This window comes from Lissotriton vulgaris, chromosome 2_1 (assembly GCF_964263255.1).
Source record: "Lissotriton vulgaris chromosome 2_1, aLisVul1.2, whole genome shotgun sequence".
Lineage (NCBI taxonomy): Eukaryota > Metazoa > Chordata > Amphibia > Caudata > Salamandridae > Lissotriton > Lissotriton vulgaris.
Window position 1 is genome coordinate 79,386,634 of NC_141687.1, and position 24,876 is coordinate 79,411,509.

Here is a 24,876-nt window from a genome sequence, read left to right on the forward strand (position 1 = left end):
GGCGTGAAAGCTTGCCGCTGTTAACTCCGGCATGTCCGACACAGACAACACCAATTGCGAGTCGTCTGCATAGGACATAAAAGTGAAGCCATGTTTCCTCACAAGCATAGCCAGCGGCTTCACATAAACATTAAACAGTGTCGGGGACAGAGCTGAACCTTGAGGCACACCACAGGGCAGATTAAAACTGTCTGATTGTAGGCCATCCTAGTTCAGATTTTGTTTCCTGTTCTCTAAAAAAGAGGAGAGGAGGGTCAGAGCCAGATCACTAATTCCCATCTCCTGTAGTCGCCGCACCAACAACGTGTGATTCACGGTGTTGAATGCGGCCGACAAATCTAGGAGAACAAGGATTGCCCTGCCTCCACCATCTACTACTCTCCAAATCCCCTCGGATGCTGCGATCAAGGCGGATTCAGTAGAGTGTCTTGGATGAAAGCCATGCTGGGTAGGGTCCAGTAGCCTGTTACCATCCAGGTATTCAGTTAATGCTTTATTGATCGATTTTTCAAGGACCTTAGCTACGAATGGCAGACCCAAGACTGGCCGATAATTTTTAAATTCGGTAGGGTCTAGTGTAGCTTTCTTTAGGATTGGCCTAATACTCGCTTTCTTCCAGACTGTGGGGTAAGTCCCCGATGCTAAAACTTGATTAATCAGAGGAGTAAGGATTTCACTGATCCTCTCAGCAGCCAGGTGCATAATGGCCAGGGAGCAGGGGTCACAGGATGATCCAGATTTCAAAGATTTTAAAAGATCTGTTACCAGCTCTTCCGATGGGGGTTTAAAGCGTGTTAATTTAAATGGCTCTGTCTCCCCCCCTGGGAGAGTTGATGTGTACCTGCCAAAAAGTTTAGTGAATTAGCCAGGCCATCGTAAATTGTTTGTACCTTGTTCTGGAAAAAAAACGCCAGCTGATTACAGAAATCTGGTCAGGTTTAAACAAGCTGGCCTGCTGGGGTTAGGCAAAAATAGTCACAGATTTAAAAAGCTCTTTTGCTGAGTTTCCAGATTCCTGGATTTTCAAAGTAAAGTACACTCTTTTGGCTTCCAGAATGGCCCCCTTATATTTATTCAAGGCCCCGTTGTAGGCATCTTTGCCCCTCCTACTGTAATCCACTCTCAAAAGACGTGCGAACTATTACATTCAACCTTTAGTACTTTAAGTTCGGGGCCATACCACGGTGTCCCCAGAGGGCTCCTCATAGCTGTTCTGGTATGCTCAGGGGCAGCACAGTTAACCACTCTCTGGATCCAGTCATTAAACTGGGATGCGGCAAACTCATTATCTTTATCTAGAATTGCAGGGGAGTAGTTGAGAGCAGGTAACTTCAGTAGGACTCTACACTCAGCTTCCCGGATCACACCAAGAAAGTGTCCGGCACTTGCTTGGGCCTCCTCCGGGGTCTTAGGCCCCTGCTGGGGTTTTTTGATCCACCCACCCATCAGTTGATCGTCCAAGCGGCTATCTTATCTAGATTGGATTATGCCAGCTCGCTCCTTCTAGGGGCTAATCAGACAGAGGTAGTGCGTTTGCAGCGGGTTAAAAATGCAGTAGCCAGAGTCCTGCTGGGGCTCCAGCGAAGCTGCTCAACAGCTGGTGCTATCCAGTGGTTACACTGGTTGCCTATGGCCAAGCGGATCGAATTCAAGGCTCTCTGCTTGTCCTTTAAAATTCTGAAGCTTTCGTCTGCCGGGCTTTTGGCCAATTTGCTGGTACCTTATGTTCCTGGGCGTCACGAATGAACCGTCTCTGTGCCGGGGGACGGTCTTTCTGTTGTTTGGCAGCCAAATTGTGGAACTCCCTGTCCTTTCAGATTTGCAGTCTGGATAGCCTTCTGGCCTTTTGAAAAGCCATTAAGACATACCTTTTCCCCATGGCCTATTTTTCCCCTCTCTATGTTCACTACTTTGAGCGCTGGGGAGCCTAGTTCTTAGCCTCAATGTTCCACTGCTGTTAGCGCCGGGACGCCTCTTCGCTGAGGCGGCTGTGCACTATATAAGTTTAGTTAACATTAACATTAACATTAACATACATACCTCTCATTTTCAAGCACCTCACCCCCAGGTTACCTGATGGTACCTCTACCAGGTGTCACCAATGTATCTCATTTCCAAGTTATCATTTACTAGCATCCCCTTTGCATGTCCACCAGTTGAATGTCATGTTTCTGTTCACTAACGCCATTAAATTCAGTCATTGGTGGCTCTCTCCCTGTCACCCATCCAATACATTTGTTTAAGTATTCCAATACCTCTGGGGCCTCATTTAAGAAAAGTGACGCATCGCTGCGTGAAAACAGCGGTGCGTCACTTTTCACTGCGCACTCCTTGCGACACCAATGATGCGTCATATTTAATGTATGACGCATCATGTCGCAAGGACTTACTTGACGCATCGGTAAGCGCAAAAGTGACACATTGCTGGAGTGTGTCACAAAAGTGACGCAACTCCAGCAATGCGTCCTTTCACATGGGGAAAGCCCCTTGTGAAAGGGCTTGCATCAGTCTTACGCCTGCTGTGAGGCAGGCGCAAGATTTTGACGCAACAGCATCCTAAAAGTGACGCAGTGAAATCTCATAGATTTCACTGCGTCACTATTACGAGGCTTTTGCGGGGGAACGCCCCCTCTGCATACATTATACCTGACGCAGGTATAATGTGGCGCAGGGGTTTAAAAAGTGACACATCTACCTAGACGCATCACTTTTTAAATATGGCGCAACAAGGCGCATTTTGTACGCCGCTGGTGCGTCACAAAAACCGACGCACCGGCGGCGCAAAACTGACGCAAGGCCTCATAAATAAGGGCCCTGGTCTCTTGGTGCCTCAGCCTGTGTCCTCATCCCGTTCACTGCTTCTGCAATACATTGTTACCTACCTTTGCATGGTCTCCTTCGTACCGTTCATGTTGCTTTCCAGCTTCAATACTTGCTACCTCGTTCGACCCATTGTCCCTCCTCTTGTCTACTTGGTACCCCACATGCCCATTTGCCTGCATGCTTCTCAATAACTTCTGTGCTCATTCTGACTGTTGCTCCTTGGATAATTGTATCCCTCCCAAATGCTCATGATCTTTTGTTCCATCCCCATGACCCTAGATATCCCGGTTTGTTCGACTGGCCCGATGTTTCCATTTTCCAGAGTGTATTTTCTTCAGTGTGATGCTTTTCTCTCCCTACCATTCACCCTAGTGCTTTTGGTAACTTCTTCATCCCAAATATTGTAATTTACCTTCCTTTTCTCTACCTGATTCTATTTGCTACCGTATCCTTCTCTTCGCCAGCCATCGTACTCCTCCCCAACCTACTTAAAATTCCTTTCAGTGTTGCCCATCTGTCTACCCACCTCCTTCGTCCGCAGACTTCACTTTACCTGCTATCCCACCCCTTTGATTTTCTTAGTACCATCCATGTTGTGCGCCCGTGTTTCACTTTAGTCAACAATACCCCCAGACTCCAGGTTCTGCCTCTTTCCTGCAGTGGCCCAACGTTCCTTTTCACCTGCCGTCTCACCACTTGGACATATTACGATATTCCCTGCTTGCCTTCTATTTTGAGGAATCGGCTAGAGAAGGCTTCACCTGTCTCGTGGAAAGAGCTATTGTTTTTAATGCAAGATCAGCCCCTTCCTCCTGATTGGATGGCTGTGTTGTCTGTCTCAGTTGTCTGCTTTTGATTCGATGGCTTTCCTCCCTAATCTTGTGTTTTTTTCACCCAGGAGTGTTACGGTCTCACACAATTCTGAGTCGTATCCATCCACTGCATACTTGAGGGACTCTTCTTTATTTGCTTTCAAGCGCCCCATTGGAGGGTTGTAGTACAGTATATCAAGTATGGAATATCGTGCTACCTTAATATCGTAGGACAAAAATATAGACAGTTAAGTGCACCGAGGGAGGTATAGATATACAATTCTTAACTACACGTCTGTGTAACTTAAATATATAATGTAATATATTTTTCACAGCACATATATGCGTAATTATTTTTGGGAAATCTGTACATACTAACTCGACAATATTAGATCCTCAATAATTTGGCTACGATATTTAGGTAACAAAATACTCTACTCGTTATTTTAGACCCACACCCGTGAGTGAGCATGTGTTGGCTAACAGTCTCCCCTTTTTCTCTTTATATACTCGGAACTGCTTGCGACACTTTTTTGCCACAACCCCCAAACCTCCAATTCTTCCCACCTCTACTAACTGTATTGCTCCCAATTCCACAGTGCATGGATTATTTGTTTTTCTATCATTATTTTTATGAGGCCTGCCAGCTGCCAAGTGCTGCTGGACCACTCACGTCCCTTTGCCAGGTCCCTGCACACTTTCCTATTTTTTAATATAACATTTTAATTTACTGGTCTAATATGGCCACCCACCAGGCTAAAACAATGAATAAAAACATGGTGGCCATGCTTCATGACACATACTTGCATGTACAGCTTTACGCATGCAGCCATTTTGAAATGGGTTTACTTTAATGCATGCATTCACATCCTGATGTCAACAAGCATTGGCAAAGTCAATTGTTTATCCATTTAAAGCTGAGGACTATTGGCATTTCCAATGCTTATTTTACCAGCCTTCTAACCCACTGGCTCCATTGGTTTCCTTCTATTTGTATCCACTTTTTCATCTGCTGATTGTATGCTCATAGACGTGCTATTAGCTGGAGAGCAAGAGAACTGAACAAAGGCAGAAGAGCTGGGTTTTTATTGAAGATCATTTACAAAAAGGTACAATATACAAGGGTGTGGCTACGACTATTTTGAGATACAGGGCAAGATTTACTAAGCTTTGTGCAAGGTTTCTGCACTGCATCGGGTGGAAGGGAGGGAGGAGAACTGTGCCATTTCCCCTAAGTTAAGAGACTGTTTCTCTTTCCACCTGCACAGGCACACTTTGCTGCCATGCGCCACCACTCACACCTTTGCACCATAGTGTAAGGGTATGTGTGAAGTCAAGTAGAGGTTTTGTACTGGAAGTCGACCCTTTCAGTAGAAAATGCTATGCTTTGACATAGGTTAACACTTTTCCCAATTTGTATGCGTGCTGTGCAGTGCAGCACACATGCAAAGTTGGAAATGTTTTGAGGAAATAAAACCTTTTTCAAACTTTACACCAGCTTCGAGGAGGCATTAATTTTGGGTGTCTGTCTACCTTTACTAGCAGATAGGACTTTGCATCAAACTCCAAGGGTTGTTGCATGACAAAGGCAACATATACCACTCACAGAACACCTCTTTGATCCAAAGTAGCGAAGAGAAGCACAAAGAGTTTCTTTGCGGTACTTTAGGGCTACTTTCCAATGCAAATTCTGATTTGCACTCTAATGTGGATCCCAAACCAACACTTTGTGCTGGTCTGTGATGCAAGCGAGTACAAAGTGTTAGTAAACCTGCCCCGCAGGGTTCTTTGAAGAGGTACGGCTTCCGCTCCCTTCTACATTACAGAAGGGTTGGGACAGTTCCATTGTTTATCTGCATGATGTTCCAGATATCGACAGCAAACATGGAGAAGGCCTGTCTTGTAATTTTCTCTTTATTTAAGTTTTCTGCAACAATCCCAGTCATTGACTCCGAATAGGGCTGTCCGAATAGGGCAGTTATTTTCTCGGCCAGCTATGCAGAGGTGACATTTATGGTGGCCCTAATATGTGATGTAGCCGGTCTTCAGGATGCTGTTATTTCCCCGACGTTGACCATGTTTCTCTGTGATTGGTGTCTATTTCCCCTGGGTATCACTCCCATAAGTCTATGAATGTTACGTGTTTGCGTCTGTAAATTTCATGGGGCAGATTTATGAAGGCCTTGCGCCGCCGGTGCGTCATTTTTAACATGGGAAAAAGTGACGCACCGGCGGCGCAAGTCCTTCAGAAAACTGCCCCATGTGTTTAGTTTCTACGGTTGCCTGTTCCTGGTTTCCTAGGTCACTCTCATGCATATATGAATTTCAACTGTTTGAATTCATGATAAACCTTAGTTAGACATGGTTCACACATGGTCCGCCATAGAGGTAAGTGGCGCCACTTACTTCTTAAATGAATATTCTTTGGTTATCTTTCCTGGCCACTAGATGTTCTCTCCCCTTCCACTAACCCCCGCCCTCACACACACCGTCCTCCTCCTGGTCCTAAAAGCTCCCGCATGATTCCAAAATGCTACCACACCCACCATTTCCCCAGAAATTATACCATTGCCCACCGAAACGCGGCGTCTACAGTTTTATAAATTACGCAAAATAGAAGGGATTGTTATGCATTGGGTGTTCCATTTTTGTACGGTACACAATGGATAGTTCTAGGAACTAACAATGTATTAGAATCCTGTGGATTAGGGGGGCGTGGCTTGGACGCCGAGGAAGATGGCGGTTTAGAGCGTCTCTCCTCCCGCCACGAGCGTCTTTACCTGAAATTGGAACGCCTTTCTATGCCTACAGCGGGGATGTGACCGAAGATTTGTGCATCGGATCACTCCCTGACCGTGATGAGCTGATTTCCGTGTCCGGGGCTGCAGCGGATCAAGAGCTGCACCGACTGAGGCTTCGGACATTAATAGCGGCAGCGCGACTGAGGGACGGACAGCGGAGCGCGAAGTAAGCTCCTACAGAAACACAGCGGAAAACCCGACAGCGCAAGGAAAGCTGGAATAGGTGAGCGCGTTCACGGACATTAGCGCACCGGGGCAGACAGCTGATTTTACCGATCGCATGAGTGCAGTGTGATCGGCCATGCAGAGACTTCCCTAACCTTTACCAAGATGGTGGTCGCTACTCGGTAATGCCTGAGCACCGAAGCAAGGCTTCTTCCCTCATTAACTTTGCCAAATAGACCGTTTTTGGCGCCAGGCGAGCATTACTGGGAACCAATTCGACATGTGGGGAAGAATTTAGTCGCACATTCCGGAATTTCAAAGAGAGGTGATTATTGCTACGCTGTGTGCCTGGAATGCATATCATCAACCTACAAAGCACTCTCTAATGATTCCGATGCACGTGCTGCTCATGCTGTCTAATGTTCTGCACATGGAAACCCAATTCTGCGCATGGAAACCCAAGTCTGCTGAAGCGAACACCTGAATTGCTTGACATCAACCCACAGGGGGCTCCCTATTGTCCCAGTCTCAACTAACACCATGTGCACATGATAAATGACCAAGTGGGTCGCTCTGCTCCTCAGATGCCTTTTGCGTAATGTTATTAATATCAGTGATCTGGGTTCTGGCTGACTAATCTCCTATTTAGGCTGGTGCTGTCTGCTTTGCGCTGCGTGAGTGCTGGAAGAGAGCTCTCAAGTTGCTGCCTAAACACCTAAGCATCCCAGAGAAGGTTACAATGGATACCAAAGATCAGGGAACCCTTAAGAGACTTAAGTCGGACCACTCGAACCCGGGGTCACCAAACAAGCCAAAGAAAGTTACTCCGGATGCACTGGACATGATATTAAATAGGCTAGATGAGGTGAAGGACTTAGCCAAGGTCACTAAGGAGGAAGTGGTGGCAATCCGTCAAGATATCCGAGACACTAATGCGCGCCTAACAGAAACAGAATCCCGGATCAGTCGCCTGGAAGACATAGAGGTTAAAACCTCAACGGCCTTGAAACACCTCCACATCTCCTCTGACCAGACAACCAGACGACTAGCCGAGTTGGAAGACAGGAACAGGAGGGGGAACCTACGCATCTTTGGAATTCCGGAAGGTTCAGAAGAGTCGGAAGGTTCATGCATCAAGTTCTTGGAATCCTGGTGCACTAAAGCCACAAACATGACTTTTGCAAATCCTCTGGAATTTGACAGAGCGCATAGAGTGCCAGGGAGAATCACTAAAACACAGAGAGGACCAAGACCCATCGTATGTAAACCCTTACGCTACCAACACGTGGAGCAAATCTTAGCCTTCGTGAGAAAACACAATCATATTCTGTGGAAGGACACCAAGGTCTACATCTCTCAAGACTACAGTAAGGAGACCGTCGAAACAAGGAAGGCCTTCCTCGCCCTTCGTCCACATCTGTCAGTGAAGGGGTACCAATTTGGCTTTGTGGGCCCAGCGAAATACCGGGTGACGATACGAGGATCGTCTCACTACTTTACGGACCCAATGAAGCTCAAACGCATGCTTGAGGACGTGGAAGAACGAGACATGGAGCGCGACATGGAAACTAATAACCCGGATGGTCTATCAGCCTCGGCTTCCGCTTCAGGATACAAGTGACCACATAAAGTTTTCTGTGCTCTGTTGTTATTAAAGTCTGATGCGCTTAACTATTGCTGGGTTCCTACAGGATAGGTCTCAAGTTTACGGAAACCTTCCAACACTAGAAGCTCTATGATGTCCTGGAAGTCTCTTTACTTTACCTTTCTGGTTCAAGCTGGCGTGGTCCAGCTGTTATTGATCTGACCCTCTTGACTAGAGCTGGCTCGCCTTGTTGGCTCCAATGAGACGGTGGCCGGTGATATATAAATTATAACGTGTTGTCTAACTCCAGACTTTGGTACACTGTCAGGTTACTTGGAATAGACCGGATTCGTTCTGGCAATACTGTGACTCTTTGATTACTGATTACTGATGTTCTACTGTTCTTTGCTTAGGTTATTCACCACTGATGCGACGACTTAGATATTACTAGCCATTACGTGCCTTTAATGTAGGATATGACGCTATAATATCTTCCAATGGGCCATGATGTTGTATTCTCAAATTTCTGTTCGATAATCATAGTTTAATGAGCACTCAGGAATTATTCTGACTTACCAAGAATGTATAGTGAGTGTGCGCTGTTGATCACATGTCGGTTTTGCTGCATCATTCCAACGTTCCACTGCTTCATAGCCTTTTATATGCATTTTTCGTTATGTATTGTTGTTCCAATATCTATACATGACTAAGTTAGGCGGGGGGGTTACTGCGGTTTTCCTCACGTCGCCATGCTTCTGTATCACAATTGGGGTGGGTGGGGTGGGGGGTTGCGTGGGATTGGGGGGGATGGGTGCTGTGTTCTATGGTTTGTATTATTTTTCCTTCTCTCTCCTTCATTCTCCTTCCTTCTTTTTCTTCTCCTCTCCGTACCACTTCTTTCTCTTCTGATCTATCTCTTTGCTCTTGATTGGACAAGTTGTATCATGCATATGATGTGTTTGTATATCTATACTCAGACCAGGCGTGCTATATCCTTGGGTACCCAAGTATCTAGTTATGGTTTTCGACCGTATTTCATCTTAAGTAGCAGAACAATATGTCCTTTACATGATGCGCCGAGTACTATGTTTCCCCTTGGCTCTCTTGGTACAACCATGATACATACACCGTTGTAAATGTCGCGTAGAACACTGTCCACTCCACTTGGTACAACCTCTCTTGATCGATTGAAAGTTTTGTCCATGAATGTTAAGGGTCTGAATCAGCCCGTTAAAAAACAAAAGATATTAGATTATTTGCGGAGACAAAAGGGGGACATTGTTCTGCTGCAAGAAACCAAATTGGATGCTAAACAATTCTACACTCTGCGCAACAAGTTTTATTCAGAGGTTGTAGGATCTAGTGCACTCGGTAAAAAGAATGGGGTTCTGGTATTATTGTCAAAGAAGTCCAAGGTAGAGCTACTGTCATCCTCATCAGATGAAAAAGGTCGCTGGGTTACGGTGAAACTCACTAGGGATAACACGGAATTCTTTGTCACTAATGTTTACGCACCTAACACTAATGATTTAGAATTCTGGCAGGATTTAGTCAAGCAGATTGCAACGGTACCTGATACGGCGATACACATAATTGGGGGTGATTTTAATCTTCCGTTTGACCCGGCCTTAGATAGGGACTCGAAGTGTACATTCAAGCCAAACAAGTCACATAATGCCTTCATCAAATTATGCCAACAATTCCACTTAATCGATGCGTGGAGAATACAAAACCCTACTGATAGGGACTACACATTCTACTCTTCCCCTCACGACTCGTTCTCCCGTATTGACTACATTTTCATTACACAAAATGGCGTAGCAAGGATAGAGGACAATTCAATTGAGCCAAGGGTACTGTCGGACCATTCATGTATATCTCTATCCATCAGTAACATTAAACCGTCCCCTAAACAAACGTCTTGGAGACTCAATGAAGAAATCCTGCACAAAGAACAAAATAGGACTGAAATTCTGGAAGCTATTAGATCTTATTTGGACACTAATGTGAGAGGGGACACTTCAGAACTAGTGCGATGGGAGGCCTTGAAAAGTACAATAAGGGGGGTGTGCATCAAAATCCGTTCAGCAATGAATAGGGATTGTAATGCGAAGCTAGAAGGGTTGGAAGCTGAGATAGCTACTTTAGAGAACAAACACCAAATGACAAGGGATCAGGAAACGTTCAATATCATGACCCACAGAAAATACGAATATAACAAGCTAGTGAGCGAAAGGGCGGGAGTGTGGCTGGATAGGAAGCGAAGGTTTAAGCTATGTGAATCTAATAAAGCCGGTAAGAGCCTGGCAGCATACTTAAAATTTAAAGTACAAAAGAATGCTATTAATGTTATCAGGGACTCGGCGGGAGTTGCTCATTCGGACCCCCAAAAAATAACCGAAGTCTTTAAAGACTTCTATGAGGACCTATACGCTAAAAACGAGTTGGTGGTGGAGGACAAAATTCAGGAGTATCTACAAGAATGTGTACTACCAAAGTTAAAGCCTGAGGAGCAACTTAGTCTGAATGGGCCGATCTTGGCTAATGAGGTGGAAAAAGCGATCAGGGGGTTAAAATGTGGGAAAGCACCAGGTCCGGACGGCTTCACGGCCAAATTTTATAAGAGTTTTGCAACGGACTTGGTTGATCCTCTTCTAAACCTCTTTCACGAGTTTACGGAGTCAGGAGAAGTCAAAGGCACGTTGGCAGAGGCGACTATTGCAGTCCTGCCTAAGGACGGCAAAGACCCGTCACTACCAAAGAATTACAGGCCGATTTCCCTGATTAACCTTTATTGTAAATTACTAGCCATGATCTTGTCAGCCCGTCTGCAAAAAGTCCTCCCTACCCTAGTACATCTGTCTCAAGCGGGTTTCTTAAAACATAGACTATCTAGTGATAACACCAGAGTACTGGCCCATGCTCTACAAAAAGCGAAGCTTTTGACAACCCCCACGGTGGCAGTCACACTAGATGCGGAAAAAGCCTTCGACAAGGTAGATTGGTCTTACCTTGAGGCAGTTTTACGCAACTTCAACCTAGGAGAGACGTTTACTAAACTCGTAATGGCTTTGTATGCCGGCCCTACTGCTAAGGTCAGAGCGGGCGGCTCCTTCTCTTCCTCTTTCTGCCTAAAACAAGGGACGAGACAAGGCTGCCCACTATCGCCTTCTCTGTTCTTATTGGCAATAGAACCCTTTTTGTGGCATATTAGACACAATGAAGCCATTGCTGGGGTTCCATTTGGTGATTGCACTGTAAAATTGACTGCATACACCGACGATGTCCTGATCTTGACGGAAAAAGCTAACGAGGCTATCCCGGCCTTGATGGACACGATTGAGGGGTTCTCTAGAGTCTCAGGATATAAATTAAACAAGGATAAAACAGAAGTTAAGTTACTAAACAACATCAGGGATAAAGGGATTCTGGGAGCATCTGGCCTCACCTGGCAACCGAAAGCTTTTAAATATTTGGGCCTAGACTTTGAGAAGGACTTGATTACGACTCTGAAGTTAAATGAAGACTCAACATTAAAAAAGATATCCACTTTGCTAGACAGCTGGTCACCAACATTTTTGTCCTGGTGGGGTAGGGTTGAGACTCTAAAAATGATGTGCACGCCTCTAGTTAACTACCTGGCTTGCATGCTCCCCATGATTTTCTCAGACAAATTTATCAAGAAGGTAGACAAGCTGTTCGGAGAGTTCCTATGGCGAGGGAAAAAAGCCAGGATATCACTTAAAAAGCTGCAACTAGCAAAAGATAAGGGCGGCCTGGGCCTGCCCTCGTTTAGGAACTACCAAACGGCTTTCCTCTGTAAGCAAGGGGCCCTCTGGCTGGTTGAGGATACATCCTACACTCCAGTACGGCTAACTATTGAACGGTCGTTAATGGCAGATGCACCCCTCTCGTCTCTCCTCACCATGGGCCTGGCCCATATACCTCACTCTAAATACATCCTTCTAAATACCAGAAGAGCACTTCTCCGACTTGACCAGTACCATAAGACTGCTCTGGTGAATAAGAGATCCACCCTACTCTCACTATGGCATAACCCTAAGATCCGGATAGAGGGGAAGACCCTTTACTGGGAAATGTGGGCTGGAAAAGGTATACACATAGTGAATGACCTCTATGATAATGGCAGACCCCTGCCCTTTTCGACACTGCAAGAAAAGTTTAGCTTACTACCCATAGAATTTTACCAGTTCCTAAAACTGAAGGCCGCTATCTCCAAATGCCCCCTCAATACAGACTTACCCTGGCTTGTGTCCCGGCTACGAATACTGTACCATGCTGACCATTTTGTATCAAGAATATATAAATTGCTCCTCCCCCTGCCCAGGAAACCACATAGGCTGACCGAAAGTAAGTGGGAATCGGAACCTAATTCCACAGGCATTGCATTAGACTGGGAGGTAATACACAGCACCGCACTGACAAACAAGATATCCCCGATCCTATGTCAAACGAAATATATGCTGTTAAACAGAGTGTTCTGGACCCCCCAGAAATTGTTTAAATGTGGACTGAGGGATACGCCTACCTGTTGGAACTGCCAAGAAGCGCCTGGTGACTTGGCACACATGTTTTTTCATTGTTCCCTATTGCGATCATTTTGGAGTAAAATATTTACATACATTCAACAGGTGCTTGGAATCACGCCTATCCAGGAATTCATATATGTCATTTTAGGTCCTCTGGAAGCACAATTGCCGGACATTCATGACAGACAATTGCTTGATATTATGCCGACATTGGCATGCAAGGTCATACTTTACAAATGGAAAAATTTTGCTGAAGTCAACTTCAAAATGTGGCTGGAATGGCTTTCATTTTTAAGAGGGGCAGATAATCCTGCACTACAGTCAGCCACTTGGAAGCCTTCGAACAAAAAACTCTGGACATCCCTGGATGCGTCATCCTCCCACTTTGAACCACCATGATATGCATCTCAACACTCGGCCTTCCTAGATAGAATCTAGATGGGATTTGAGGTGTTTGTTTTTGTATGCTTACTGTATATTCTCTGCTACGCACACAGTGTGCCGAGTCTGGGTAAACCAACTACTATTGCCCTATAGATACACCTGTCCTCTCTCTTCTCACCTCTTTTTTCTCTTCTCTTCTCTCTTTTTTCTCCTCTCCCTCTCTTTCTCTCTCTCCCTTTTCTTATCTTCTTCCCTTGATTTGCTTTTTGATTATTGTAAATGTCATGTTACCAAGAATTTGTTCATTTATACCTTTAAAGATTTATTGTATTGTCTTTATTTTCATCCTTATTCTTCAATAAAAAAGATTTGAAATAAAAAAAAAAGAATCCTGTGGATTAGAAATTGCACTTTTTATTATGATTTTATATTTTACTTTCATTTGAATTCTTGTTGAAGGTTTTTATGAAAATTAAAGAGAATATACATATCTACACATTTTCTCGCATCATATTGTGTTTATAATGACTAATAGTACAAAGTGTTTATAGGTTTGTGATATGTAGAGTGTTTGCACCAGTAGATAGATGTCTATTTGGTTTTGGAACACAGTGTCCATTATTTTAGTGCTTAGAAACAAACAGAAGGGAAACTAACCTTCTTCTAGTTTTAACTACTTTGTCACTTTTGTCAGGTAAGGGTGACTCTCCTTCTTTTTGGAGCCCTTACTTCACATTTCACAAGCACCCTCCTTACACAGGTGTCACAAGCACCCTCCTTCCAGGGGAGCACACACTCCCCCTTCCAGAGACGTCAAAAGCTCATTCCTTCCACAGGTGTAACAAGCTCCCTCCTTCCACAGAGGTCACAAGCTCCCTCCTTCCACAGGCGTCACAAGCTCCCTCCTTCCACAGAGGTCACAAGCTGCCTCCTTCCACGGGTGGGTCATACTCCCACTTCCACGAGTGTCACAAGCTCCCTCCTTCCACAGGTGTCACAAGCTCCCTCCTTCCACAGGTGTCACAAGCTCCCTCCTTCCACGGGTGGCACACACTCCCCCTTACAGAGATGTCAAAAGCTCATTCCTTCCACAGGTGTAACAAGCTCCCTCCTTTCAGGTGTCATAAGCGCCCTCTTTATACCTCAGGTGTTCCACGCTCTCCTTCCACAGGTGTCACAAACTCCCTCCTTCCACGGGTGGCACATGCTCCCCCTTCCACAGGTGTCACAACCTCCCTCCTTCCACAGGTGGCACATGCTCACCCTTCCACAAGTGTCACAAGCTCCTTCCTTCCACAGGCGTCACCAGCTCCCCACTTCCACAGGTGGCACACGCTCCCCTTTCAACAGGCATCACAGCTCCCTACTTCCACAGGCGGCACAAGCTCCCTCCTTCCACAGGCGTCACAAGCTCTCTCCTTACACAGGTGTAACAAGCTCCCTCCTTCCACCGGCGTCACAAGCTCCCTCCTTACACTGGTGTCACATTCTCCTTCTTTAGGCCGTAGGTGTTTCCATGCCCTCCTTCCTTCCACAGGCGTCACAAGCTCCCGCCTTCCACAGGTGTCACAATCTCCCTCCTTCCTCAGGCGTCACAAGGTCAATCCTTCCGCAGGCATCACAAGCTCCCTTCTACCACAGGTGTCACAAGCTCCCTCCGTCCACAGGTGGCACACACTTCCCCTTCCACAGGCGTCACAAGCTCCCTCCTTACACAGGTATCACAAGCTCCCTCCTTCCACGGGTGCCACACTCCCTCTTCCACAGGTGTCACAAGCTCCTTCCTTCGACAGGCGTCACAAGCTCCCTCCTTTCACATGTATCACACGCTCCCACCTTCTACAGGTGTCATAAGCTCCCTCTTTATACCTCGTGTTCCACACCCTCCTTCCACAGGTAACACAAGTAAACTGCTTCCACAGGCGTCACAAGCTCCCGCCTTCCACAGGAGTCACATGCTCCCTCCTTCCACTGGTGGCACACACTCCCCCTTCCACAAGCGTCACAAGCTCCTGCCTTCCTCAGGATTCACAAGCTCCCTCCTTCCACAGGTGACACACTCTTCTCCTTCCACAGGTGTCACTGCTTCCACAGGCGTAACAAGCTTCCTACTTCCACAGGCCTCACAAGCTCCCTCCTTCCACAGGTGGCACACTTTCCCCTTTCCACAGTAATCACAGCTCCCTCCTTTCACAGGCGGCACAAGCACACTCCTTCCACAGGCGTCACAAGCTCCATCCTTACACAGGTGTCCCAAAATCCCTCCTTCCACGGGTGGCACACATTCCCCTTTCCACAGGCGTCACAGCTCCCTCCTTACACAGGCGTCACAAGCTCCCTCCTTCCGCAGGCATCACAATCTCCCTCCTTCCTCAGGCGTCACAAGGTCAATCCTTCCGCAGGCATCACAAGCTCCCTTCTACCATAGGTGTCACAAGCACCCTCCGTCCACAGGTGGCACACACTCCCCCTTCCACAGGCGTCACAAGCTCCCTCCTTACACAGGTGTCGAAAGCTCCCTCCTTCCACGGGTGCCACACTCCCCCTTCCACAGGCGTCACAAGCTGCTGCCTTCCACAGGAGTCCCAAGATCCCTTCTTCCAGAGGCGTCACAAGCTCCCTCTTTTCACCAGCGTCACAAGCTCGCTCCTTACACAGGTGAAATAAGCTCTCTCCTTCCACAGGCGCCACAAGCTCCCTCCTTACACAGGTGTCACAAGCTCCCTCCTTCCACAGGTGCCACACTCCCCCTTCCACAGGAGTCACAAGCTCCTGCCTTCCACAGGAGTCCCAAGATCCCTCCTTCCACAGGTGGCACATGCTCCCCCTTTCACAGGTGTCACAGGCTTCTTCCTTCCACAGGCCTCACAAGTTGCGTACTTCCACAGGCATTACAAGCTCCCTCCTTCCACAGGTGGCCCATGCTCCCCTTTTCACAGTCGTTACAACTCCCTCCTTACACAGGCATCACAAGCTCCCTCCTTCCACAGGCATCACAAGCTCAATCCTTTAACAGGCGTCACAATCTCCCTCCTTCCACGGGTGCCACACACTCCCCCTTCCACAGGTGTCACAAGCAAGCTCCTTCCTTCCACAGGCGTCACAAGCTCCCCCCTTTCACAGGTATCACAAGCTCCCCCCTTCTACAGGTGTCATACGCTCCCTCTTTATACCTTGTGTTCCACGCCTCCTTCCATAGGTGACACAAGCAAACTCCTTCCACAGGTGTCACAAGCTCTCGCCTTCCACAGGAGTCACAAGCTCCCTCCTTTCACTGGTGGCACACGGTCCCCCTTCCACAGGTGTCACAAGCTCCATCCTTCCAGATGTGTCACAAGCTTCCTATTTCCACAGGCGTCACAAGCTCCCTCCTTCCATCGGTGGCACATGCTCCCCTTTCCATAGGAGTCAAAGCTCCCTCCTTACACAGGCGTCACAGCTACCTCCTTACACAGGCGTCACAAGCTCCCTCCTTCCACAGGCGTCACAAGCGCAATCCTTCCACAGGCGTCACAAGCTCCCTCCTCACACAGCTGTCACAAGCTCCCTCCTTCCATGGATGCCTACTCACTCCCAGATCACAGCCATTGGTCAATGGCTCTCTACAGGTAGTGACTCTGTTGCCCCCCTGAAGCGGGTCTCTACCAAACGAGAAAAGGATGCCAATAAGTGGTTCAATCAAGATCTCAAAGCCACTAAACTAGCGGTCCGCCGCGCGGAGCGAGCCTGGAGGAAAAATTATTGCCCATCTTTGCGACTAGAGTTCATCAACATCCTGGCTCTCTACAAAAAAAACATCTTGGAGGCAAAAACCATCTACTTTTCCTCCAAAATACTCGCAGCCGAAAACAAATCGAAGGAAATCTTTTCGATTATCCATAACTTGGCGTTCTCGGACAGAACCTCCCTCAAACCTACCCCTTCACTGGATCTCTGTCACTCCCTCAATCACTTCTTTATCCAAAAAATCGCCATTATTAAAGCCAATATCCCCGCCCCTTCCCTTTCTTTTGTGGACCCACAGTGCCCTCCCCCCAAGGCACATCTCACTGCCCTTCCACTTCTTACTCAACAATCTCTGACTGCTATAATCCCACTTGTCAAATCTGGTTCCCCTCTGGATCCCTGCCCGGCCCATATTCTTCGTCACATCTTCCTTAGCTGTCCTGACCCCCCTCTCCACGCTCTTAATAGTTCTCTTTCTCAGGGCGTGGTACCTAATTCACTTAAATCTGCTGTCATCGTCCCCATATTGAAAAAACCGGGCGCTGATCCCTCAGTTCCAGCCAATTTCCGTCCCATCTCTCTCCTGCCGTTTCTGGCGAAAGTTCTCGAGCGCCATGTTACTTCTGCCTTGAGCTCTTTCGTGGAGAAGAATGGGGTCCTTGCCCCCCGCCAGGCTGGGTTTCGCCCCGCACACTCTACGGAGTCCGTAGTACTTTCGGTCCTTGACAACCTCAGGGAGGGTATGGACACCAATCAACCTCAGGCCTTAGTCCTCCTCGATCTCTCAGCCGCTTTTGACACGGTGGATCATTCCATCCTGCTCTCCCGTGTCAGGGCGGCGGGGATCGGGGGTACGGCTCTGGTCTGGCTATCCTCCTTCCTGAGGGACCGCACCCAGGCTGTCCGCCTGGGTGACTTCACTGCGGACTTCCGTAATGTTCAGTGCGGGGTTCCCCAAGGCTCCTCCCTTTCTCCCCTCTTATTCAACCTATACATCTCCCCTCTTATTTTTTCACTGCAACAAATGGAGGTCGCCGTATTTAATTATGCGGACGACCTCCAGCTTGTCTTTAACCTCTCTTCCTCCCCTGACTCTGCTCTCAACTTTCAAACCACCATGATCCACATCCGTGACTGGATGAACCACAATCATCTCAAACTCAACCCAGACAAAACAGAGCTGGGGTTGACGGGTGGCTCATCCAGCCCCTGGTCCCCCATCTTTTGGCCCCCTTCCCTTGGTCCCCCGCCTGTCCCCTCGACCTCAGTAAAAACTCTTGGCATCAAGCTCAACTCCCAACTCACCCTTCACTCCCAGGTCAGCTCTGTGGTTTCCTCTTCCTTTCTGGCACTGCGTACCATACGCAAGGTGTCCCGTTTTTTTTCATTTGATGCACTTAAACTGATTACCCTTGCCATGGTCGTGTCCCGCCTGGATTACGGCAACGCCCTATATGCAGGTATTCCTGCATATAGTCTTCGGCGGTTGCAGCAGATCCAAAACCAGGCGGCGCGCCTGGTGTTTAAACTCCCTAAATCCCATCATGTCACCCCCCTTCTGAGGTCCCTACACTGGCTCCCGGTCTGTGCCCGTGTCCAGTTCAAGCTTGCTTCTATCACTTTTCAAGCTCGACTGGGCACGGCCCCGGCTTTCATTTCATCTGAAATTATTCCCTATGTTCCCGCAAGGGAACTGCGGTCCTCTACCCAATCACTTCTTACGGTCCCACGGTTCCGGAGGAAGAAATGGGGAGGCTCTAAGTTCGCGACCCTCGCCCCGATCTTCTGGAACTCACTGCCTTTGGAGCTCAGAGCTTCCACCTCGTACCTATTGTTCCGGAAACAGCTCAAGGCACATCTTTTTGCAAAATTTCTTAACTAACTCCCCCAGTTTTTCCCCTCATGTTTAGCTCTCTGTCAGTTTAGCGCCATGAAACCGCTGGTGTACGTGCGCTGTATAAATATTTTTAAATAGAAATAGAAATAAATAACAGTTCCCCTTCCACAGGCGTCACAGCTACCTCCTTACACAGGCGTCACAAGCTCCCTCCTTCCAAAGGTGTCACAAGCTACCTGCTTCCACGGTGGTACACGATCCTTCCTTCCACAGGCGTCACAAGCTCCCTACCGACACGGGTGTCACCTGCTCCCTCCCTACACAGGTGTCACAAGCTCCCTCTTTATACCACAGGTGTCACAATCTCCCTCCTTACACAGGTGTCACGAGATCCCTCCATACACAGGTGTTAGAAGCTCCCTCCTTACACAGGTTTCACAAGCTCCCTCCTTACACAGATGCCACGAGTTCCCTCATTCCACATGTGTCACAAGCTCCCTCTATATACCTCAGGTGTTCCATGCCCTCCTTCCACAGGTGGTACAAGTTTCTTTATTCCACAGGTGGTAAAAGCCCCCCGCCCCCTCCCACAGGCGTCACAAGCTCTCTCCTTCCCCAGGTGGTACAAGTCTCCTCCTTTCACAGGTGGCACAAGCTCCCTCCTTCCACAGGCGTTTCAAGCTCCCTCCTTCCACAGGCATCACAAGCTCCCTCCTTCCACAGGCATCACAAGCTCCCTCCTTCCACAGGTGTCACAAGCTCCCTATATATGCTTCATGTGTTCCATGCCCTCCTTCCACAGGTAGTACAAGTTCCCTCATTTCAAAGGTGGTACAAGCCCCGTCATTCCACAGGTAGCACACCCTCCCCCTTCCACAGGTGTCACAAGCTCTCTCCATACACAGATGTCACAATCTCCCTCCTTACAAATGTGTCACAGGCTTCCTCCTCCCACAGGTGGTACAAGCCCCCCCTTCCACAGGTGTCACACGCTCCCTCCTTCCACAGGCGTTTCAAGCTCCCTCCTTCCACAGGCATCACAAGCTCCCTCCTTCCACAGGCGTTTCAAGCTCCCTCCTTCCACAGGCATCACAAGCTCCCTCCTTACAAATGTGTCACAGGCTTCCTCCTCCCACAGGTGTCACACGCTCCCTCCTTCCACAAGTGTCACAACATCCCCCTTTTAGCAGGTTGCCCTGTTCCTCCCTTCCCTCGAGTATTCCAATGCCTCTTCCACAGGTCACACCAGCCCCCCTCCACCAAGTATCTACATGTTCACCTCTTTACTTCATGTGTTCTTGCCCTCCCTCTAAGGGTGGCATACGCTCTCTCCTTCCTCCGGGTGTCTGCGTGCCACCCTTGCCATGGGTATCGCATGCATCTTTCAATGGGTGGCATCTTTTCCCCTTCCCCAAGCTGCGATGCACGTGTTCCACGCTCTCCTGCCCATGCGGCACCGTGCCCTCTTCTCGCTGAACGCCCATGCCTCCCTTAGGTGCTACCATGGTCCCCTTCCCCAATAGCACAGTGCCCCGACTCCTGCGTGATTCCACAGCCCCACACACACCAGGGGGCTTGAGCTCACCCCATCCCCTTATATTTTTGGTGTTTTCACGTTCACCCTCCCCAGAGAGCACCATGCCTTATACCCAGGGCCACTGGAATTATGCGGCCGCAGCGATTTTGACATAATTATGGATTTGATGCATTTGCCACATGATTCATCATCTGCTGCATAAACTGCAGAATTTTAACAGATCCGAGCTCAAACGGGTCAAAAGTTACTAGAAATTCGACACGTGTTGCCCCCAGTGGGAAGGCCCTTTGCAAAGCTGCACTGGTCACCTTTCTGTTGCTTATTGCTATGTTTGAGTGTTAAACTGGTACTAATGAGGTTCTACTAATGCTCAGATGGTGTTACCAAGTTTACAAATAACGAAATAATGAAGTAATACGATTATAAAATGTGCCACCTCAGGCTGCATAATGTGTCTTCTTCTTGCTGCATAAGGTGGCCGTCTCCTGCCGCATAATCCCAGTGGCCGGCACAGCATGCGATCCCACACTCCCCTAGGGGGGCCCGCGAGGACCCATTTTACCTGTGGCTCGCTCCTGGCTCCCCCCGAGCTCGTCCTTCCTTCGGATGCAGACGCCCTGGCCCTGCATCAGCGCCTCCAGGGGCAGTTCGGAGCCGGGGGTGGGGTAGCAGCGGAGGTTGGGGGCGCAGCGTGGGGTGTAGACGCCGCAGGATTCCCCCTCCAGCCGCGCGCACACCGGGCAGCAGCCGCAGCCCGACTCCTTCACCAGCTCGACGCAGGCACCCGAGGGGGTGGTGGGTCGCACAGGGGGGCAGACCGACAGGCGCTCCGGGGTGCAGGGCGGGCAGCGGAACAGGATGTCCCCCAGGGCTGGGAGCCAGAGCCCGGCCAGTAACACCAGCAAGGACCGGCGGGCCATGGCGGAGGCAGGGGCAGGTGCAGGCAGAGTAGGTTCACGGGGTGGTGCACACAGCGGCAAACACAACAGGCACTGCCAGTGCAGGTGCCGCAAGCAGCAGGAGCTACCAGGGCAGCGGGAGGCAGAACAGGAACAAAGCAGAGGGCGTCTCAAACGGGGCGGGTACGGGCAGCAAGTCAGAGCAGTCACCCCGAGGCAGGACAGGCACACCTGAAGCAGGGGATGGGCACCCCTCGACGCGGGCAGGAAAGGTGGCCCGGGGAGTCTCGTTGCGGTCACAGGTAGTAATCACAGGTCTGGGCGCGGGAGTCAGGCGCTTCAACTAGTTAGCTGGGCTGGCACGCCTGGCACAGATGGCACTGGAGAAGCTCCAGCTAGCGGCACTCAGGTGACTCTGGGGCAGGTCCAGGCTGCAGTCATGAGCAGAGCAGCCCTGTGACAGCTACACCAGCAGTCAAGCCAGACACGCCTGTGGCTGCTAGATTCCAGCAGTCAGGTCAGGCACGTCAGGGGCAGATGAACTCTGCAACGGTCCAGGTGGGCACCGCTGTGGCGGGTACAGGTTGCAGCAGTCAGGTCAGAATGTGCAGTAAGAAGGCTGAGCACCTCTGGCTCGGAGCGGTATAGGTATCAGCAGTCAGCTCAGGCACGTCTGAGCCGCAGATGCACTCGGCTGCAGTCAGGTTAGGCAGATACACACTGCAGCAGTCAGCCCAGGCACCCGTCAGGCAGATGCACTCTGCAGCAGTCAGCGCACGCCTGGGCAGGTAGATGCACTCTGCAAGTCTGCAGCAGTCAGCGTAGGCACCCCTCGGACACTGCAGGCAGTAGCAGTGGTTGCTGCTGCTCTCAGCCTGTCCTGGGGGGCCCTGGCTACCTCTCACAGCCCTCCCTCGTTGTATGTGCCTCCTCCTCCTCGCTCAGCAGCTGTGCCTGCTGAAGCCTGGGCTGGCGGTAATAAAGCTGCCCGCTTCTCCTCTGCGGGGGGGGGGGGGGGGGGTTTGGGGGAAGGGGGTAGGGTGTCGGACCAGCACATTTCTGGACCAGGGTCAGCGGACTCGATAATTCTCTCGCCTCGGTGCCCACTCTGATCAGCGATCACACTCGGCAACTCTGGGCATTAGCTTGCCTCATCTTCACTAACGGCCCCACCAGACCGCCGGGGATGCCTGGTCTCACCCTGGAGATACCCATTAAGGGACCATCTCTCAGGGAAGCCAGGAAGGGTTTCGCAGCGGTCGAAGCGCCTTGGGACCCTATGGGTAAGTAGTGCGCTATATAAATGCCAATACATTTACATTTACATTTACATTTACAACTTTGCATTATTTCACCTTGCCTGAATGACAGCGGGGCTGAGGCGCAGCCAAGAGCCAGCTGCAGGTCACCCCTTAGAGGGGTCTTCTTCGGGCCGCTGCTGAATCAGGGGGTACCTGTGGACATTAGAGGGTTCATGTCTGCAGGACAAAGACGCAGCCGGCGGCTCTTCAGTGCCCAGGAGCCAGCTGCCGGTCACCCCTAGAGGGGCCTTTGGGCCACTGCTGAATCTGGGGGAGCGCCCTGTACCTGTCCACATGAGGGGGCTGCTGTCAGTAGAATAGAGGCGCAGCCGCCGGCTCTTCAGTACCCACGAGCCAGGAGCAGGTCCCCCCCGACAGGGGTCTTCGGGCCACTGCTGAATCTGGGGGTGCGCCCTCTACCTGTCTACATTAGGGGGCTCCTTCAGTAGCAGGTCACCCCCAACAGAGGCGCAACTAGCGCCACATTTTGGGAAGGTGGGGGCTAATACAAATTTCGGGGGTTGGGGGGGGGGGGGGGACTAATTCTTCCAGCAGTAGGCAGAGTGGAGATGTGCGGGGCTCCAAGAAGGGGTGAAAAACAACAAAGGCTCGTTAACAAGTAAATGGTCTTTTAAAGACCCGTGAAGTACTCATGTGCGGCTGTAGTAAGACGGTCGCCAGCCCTGGAAGCTGTCTCGGCCCGGGCTGACACACACAACGGGGCGCTGAAGCCCTTTAAGCCCAATGGGCGTTGCGTGCCTGCTCCCCCCTCCCCCCAGACGGCCGCTTCTGAATCTAGGGGTGCGCCCGGTACCTGTCCACATTTGGGGTTATTGTTGTGCAACCATCAGATGTCTATGAGTTATCAGTACCCGATGCTTTCCCTGCCAGAGGGGAAACATTTTTTATGACAATGGAGTAACGTTTTGCTTTGCAGATAAAGGATCCGTTTAGTTGCACATATAATGAGCCGCTATTGGTTATTGGGGCTTTTGGAGCACTGTGATTGTGGAAGGTGGCGTTTCAACTACATGGTAACCAAGGAAGGATTGTGGAAAAAGGTAGGGCCGATGACCTTTTTCAGAGTTGCCCGGCGCTAACCGCCTCTAATACCACTCAAGTTACCAAACAAAGAGGCAGGCGCTGGAGACTGGAAGGCAGGAAACAGAAGTTTTATTCCGACGGGGCAGAACACATCAACTCAGACAACAGGGTATCTTCTCGAGGTGCTCTAACCGCATCTCTGAGGCCTGGCCTCTTATACACAGGTTTATGATCTTTATTACAGTTTATTGCATGTGGCACATTCTTGCAAATACTTTGAAGTACGGAAGGGCATCCTCGGAATCCCTGCTTCAGGCCTGTTCCCACACACATTTACAGTAGAAGTCCCCACCCCGGTCACAACAGGTGACGATTGTCGCGCAGCTGGACATTACGCCGATTCCCGGAATGCATGTGGTCGATCGGGTCTCATGGGGTGGGGGCTTCGATCAACTCGTGGATCCTTTGATGGGAGAAGCTTCCTACTGTATGGGGGGCAATAAACAGCATCCGCAAGGCTAGGTGGCGGTCTGGGAACGAGCAGGACAATCGGACACAGAGGAAAGGGGGGTTTATCAAAAGGACCCGAGATCATGAAAGGAGTGGAGGGAGGTGTCGAGCTGGGAACAGGATGGGGTTCTGAGGCAGGGTTGCGCTGAAGAGGGGTTTATGGCCCAAGCATGTGAGAGCGGGGGCTGTCAGCGCGCGGGGGGGGGATGCCTGCGAGGTCAGGAGATAGAGAGAGAGAGAGAGACGCTGGCTGTCGGCGATGGGCAGAGAGGCCATGGTATTTAAAATGGCTGCCGCTTACGCGCACGAGTGGACTCAAAAAGGGGGCAAGATGGCGCCGATAATGTTGACACTGCAAACTTGATTTTAACAGTCCTCCCTTTTCAACATATCTAGCCAGCTTGTCTAATCAATGTCTATCTGTATCAGATTCCTAACCTCAACATCATACAGTGCTCTCATGCGTTCTTTTTCAAAGTCCACAGTCTTAGGGCAGATACAATTCGCACATAGCGAACACAGAGGCGGCAGGCATTGAATTCCTAAGCAGAACCCACATATTACAACCACAGGAATCATGATAATAGTAAACAGTCTCCAGCCCCATTCCTTAACGGTACTCCAAAACCATCCACCAAGCGACCATTCTTCTTGCTCCTGGCGAACTTCTGAGGAGAGTCTGTGGAGATGTTCGATGACTTTGTACACTGAGGGTGAATTGTCCGGTATATATGTACAGCAGCTGGACCCAATAATGCGGCATGCTCCACCACGATCCGCTAGAACCACATCTAGAACAAGGCGGTTCTGGAGAGCCACCAGGCGGACCGCTTGAAGCTCGGCTGTGTTGTTTGCAAGGATGCCAGCTGTGATGTTCATTGTTGTCTCGACTGCCTGAGTCA

The 24,876-nt window shown here is 49.5% G+C and overlaps 1 protein-coding gene across 1 annotated transcript in view; it reads right to left on the minus strand.

Annotated features, from left to right (window-relative positions):
• Positions 1-22,068, minus strand: part of IGFBP2 (insulin like growth factor binding protein 2) — a 369,361-nt gene extending 347,293 nt beyond the window's left edge. Inside the window, exon 1 of the mRNA XM_086954489.1 lies at positions 20,783-22,068. Within this exon, the coding sequence (XP_086810615.1) occupies positions 20,783-21,140 (358 nt within the window). The 5' untranslated portion in view covers positions 21,141-22,068. The remainder of the gene's footprint in view (positions 1-20,782) is intronic.
• Between the last annotated feature and the right edge of the window lie 2,808 nt (positions 22,069-24,876).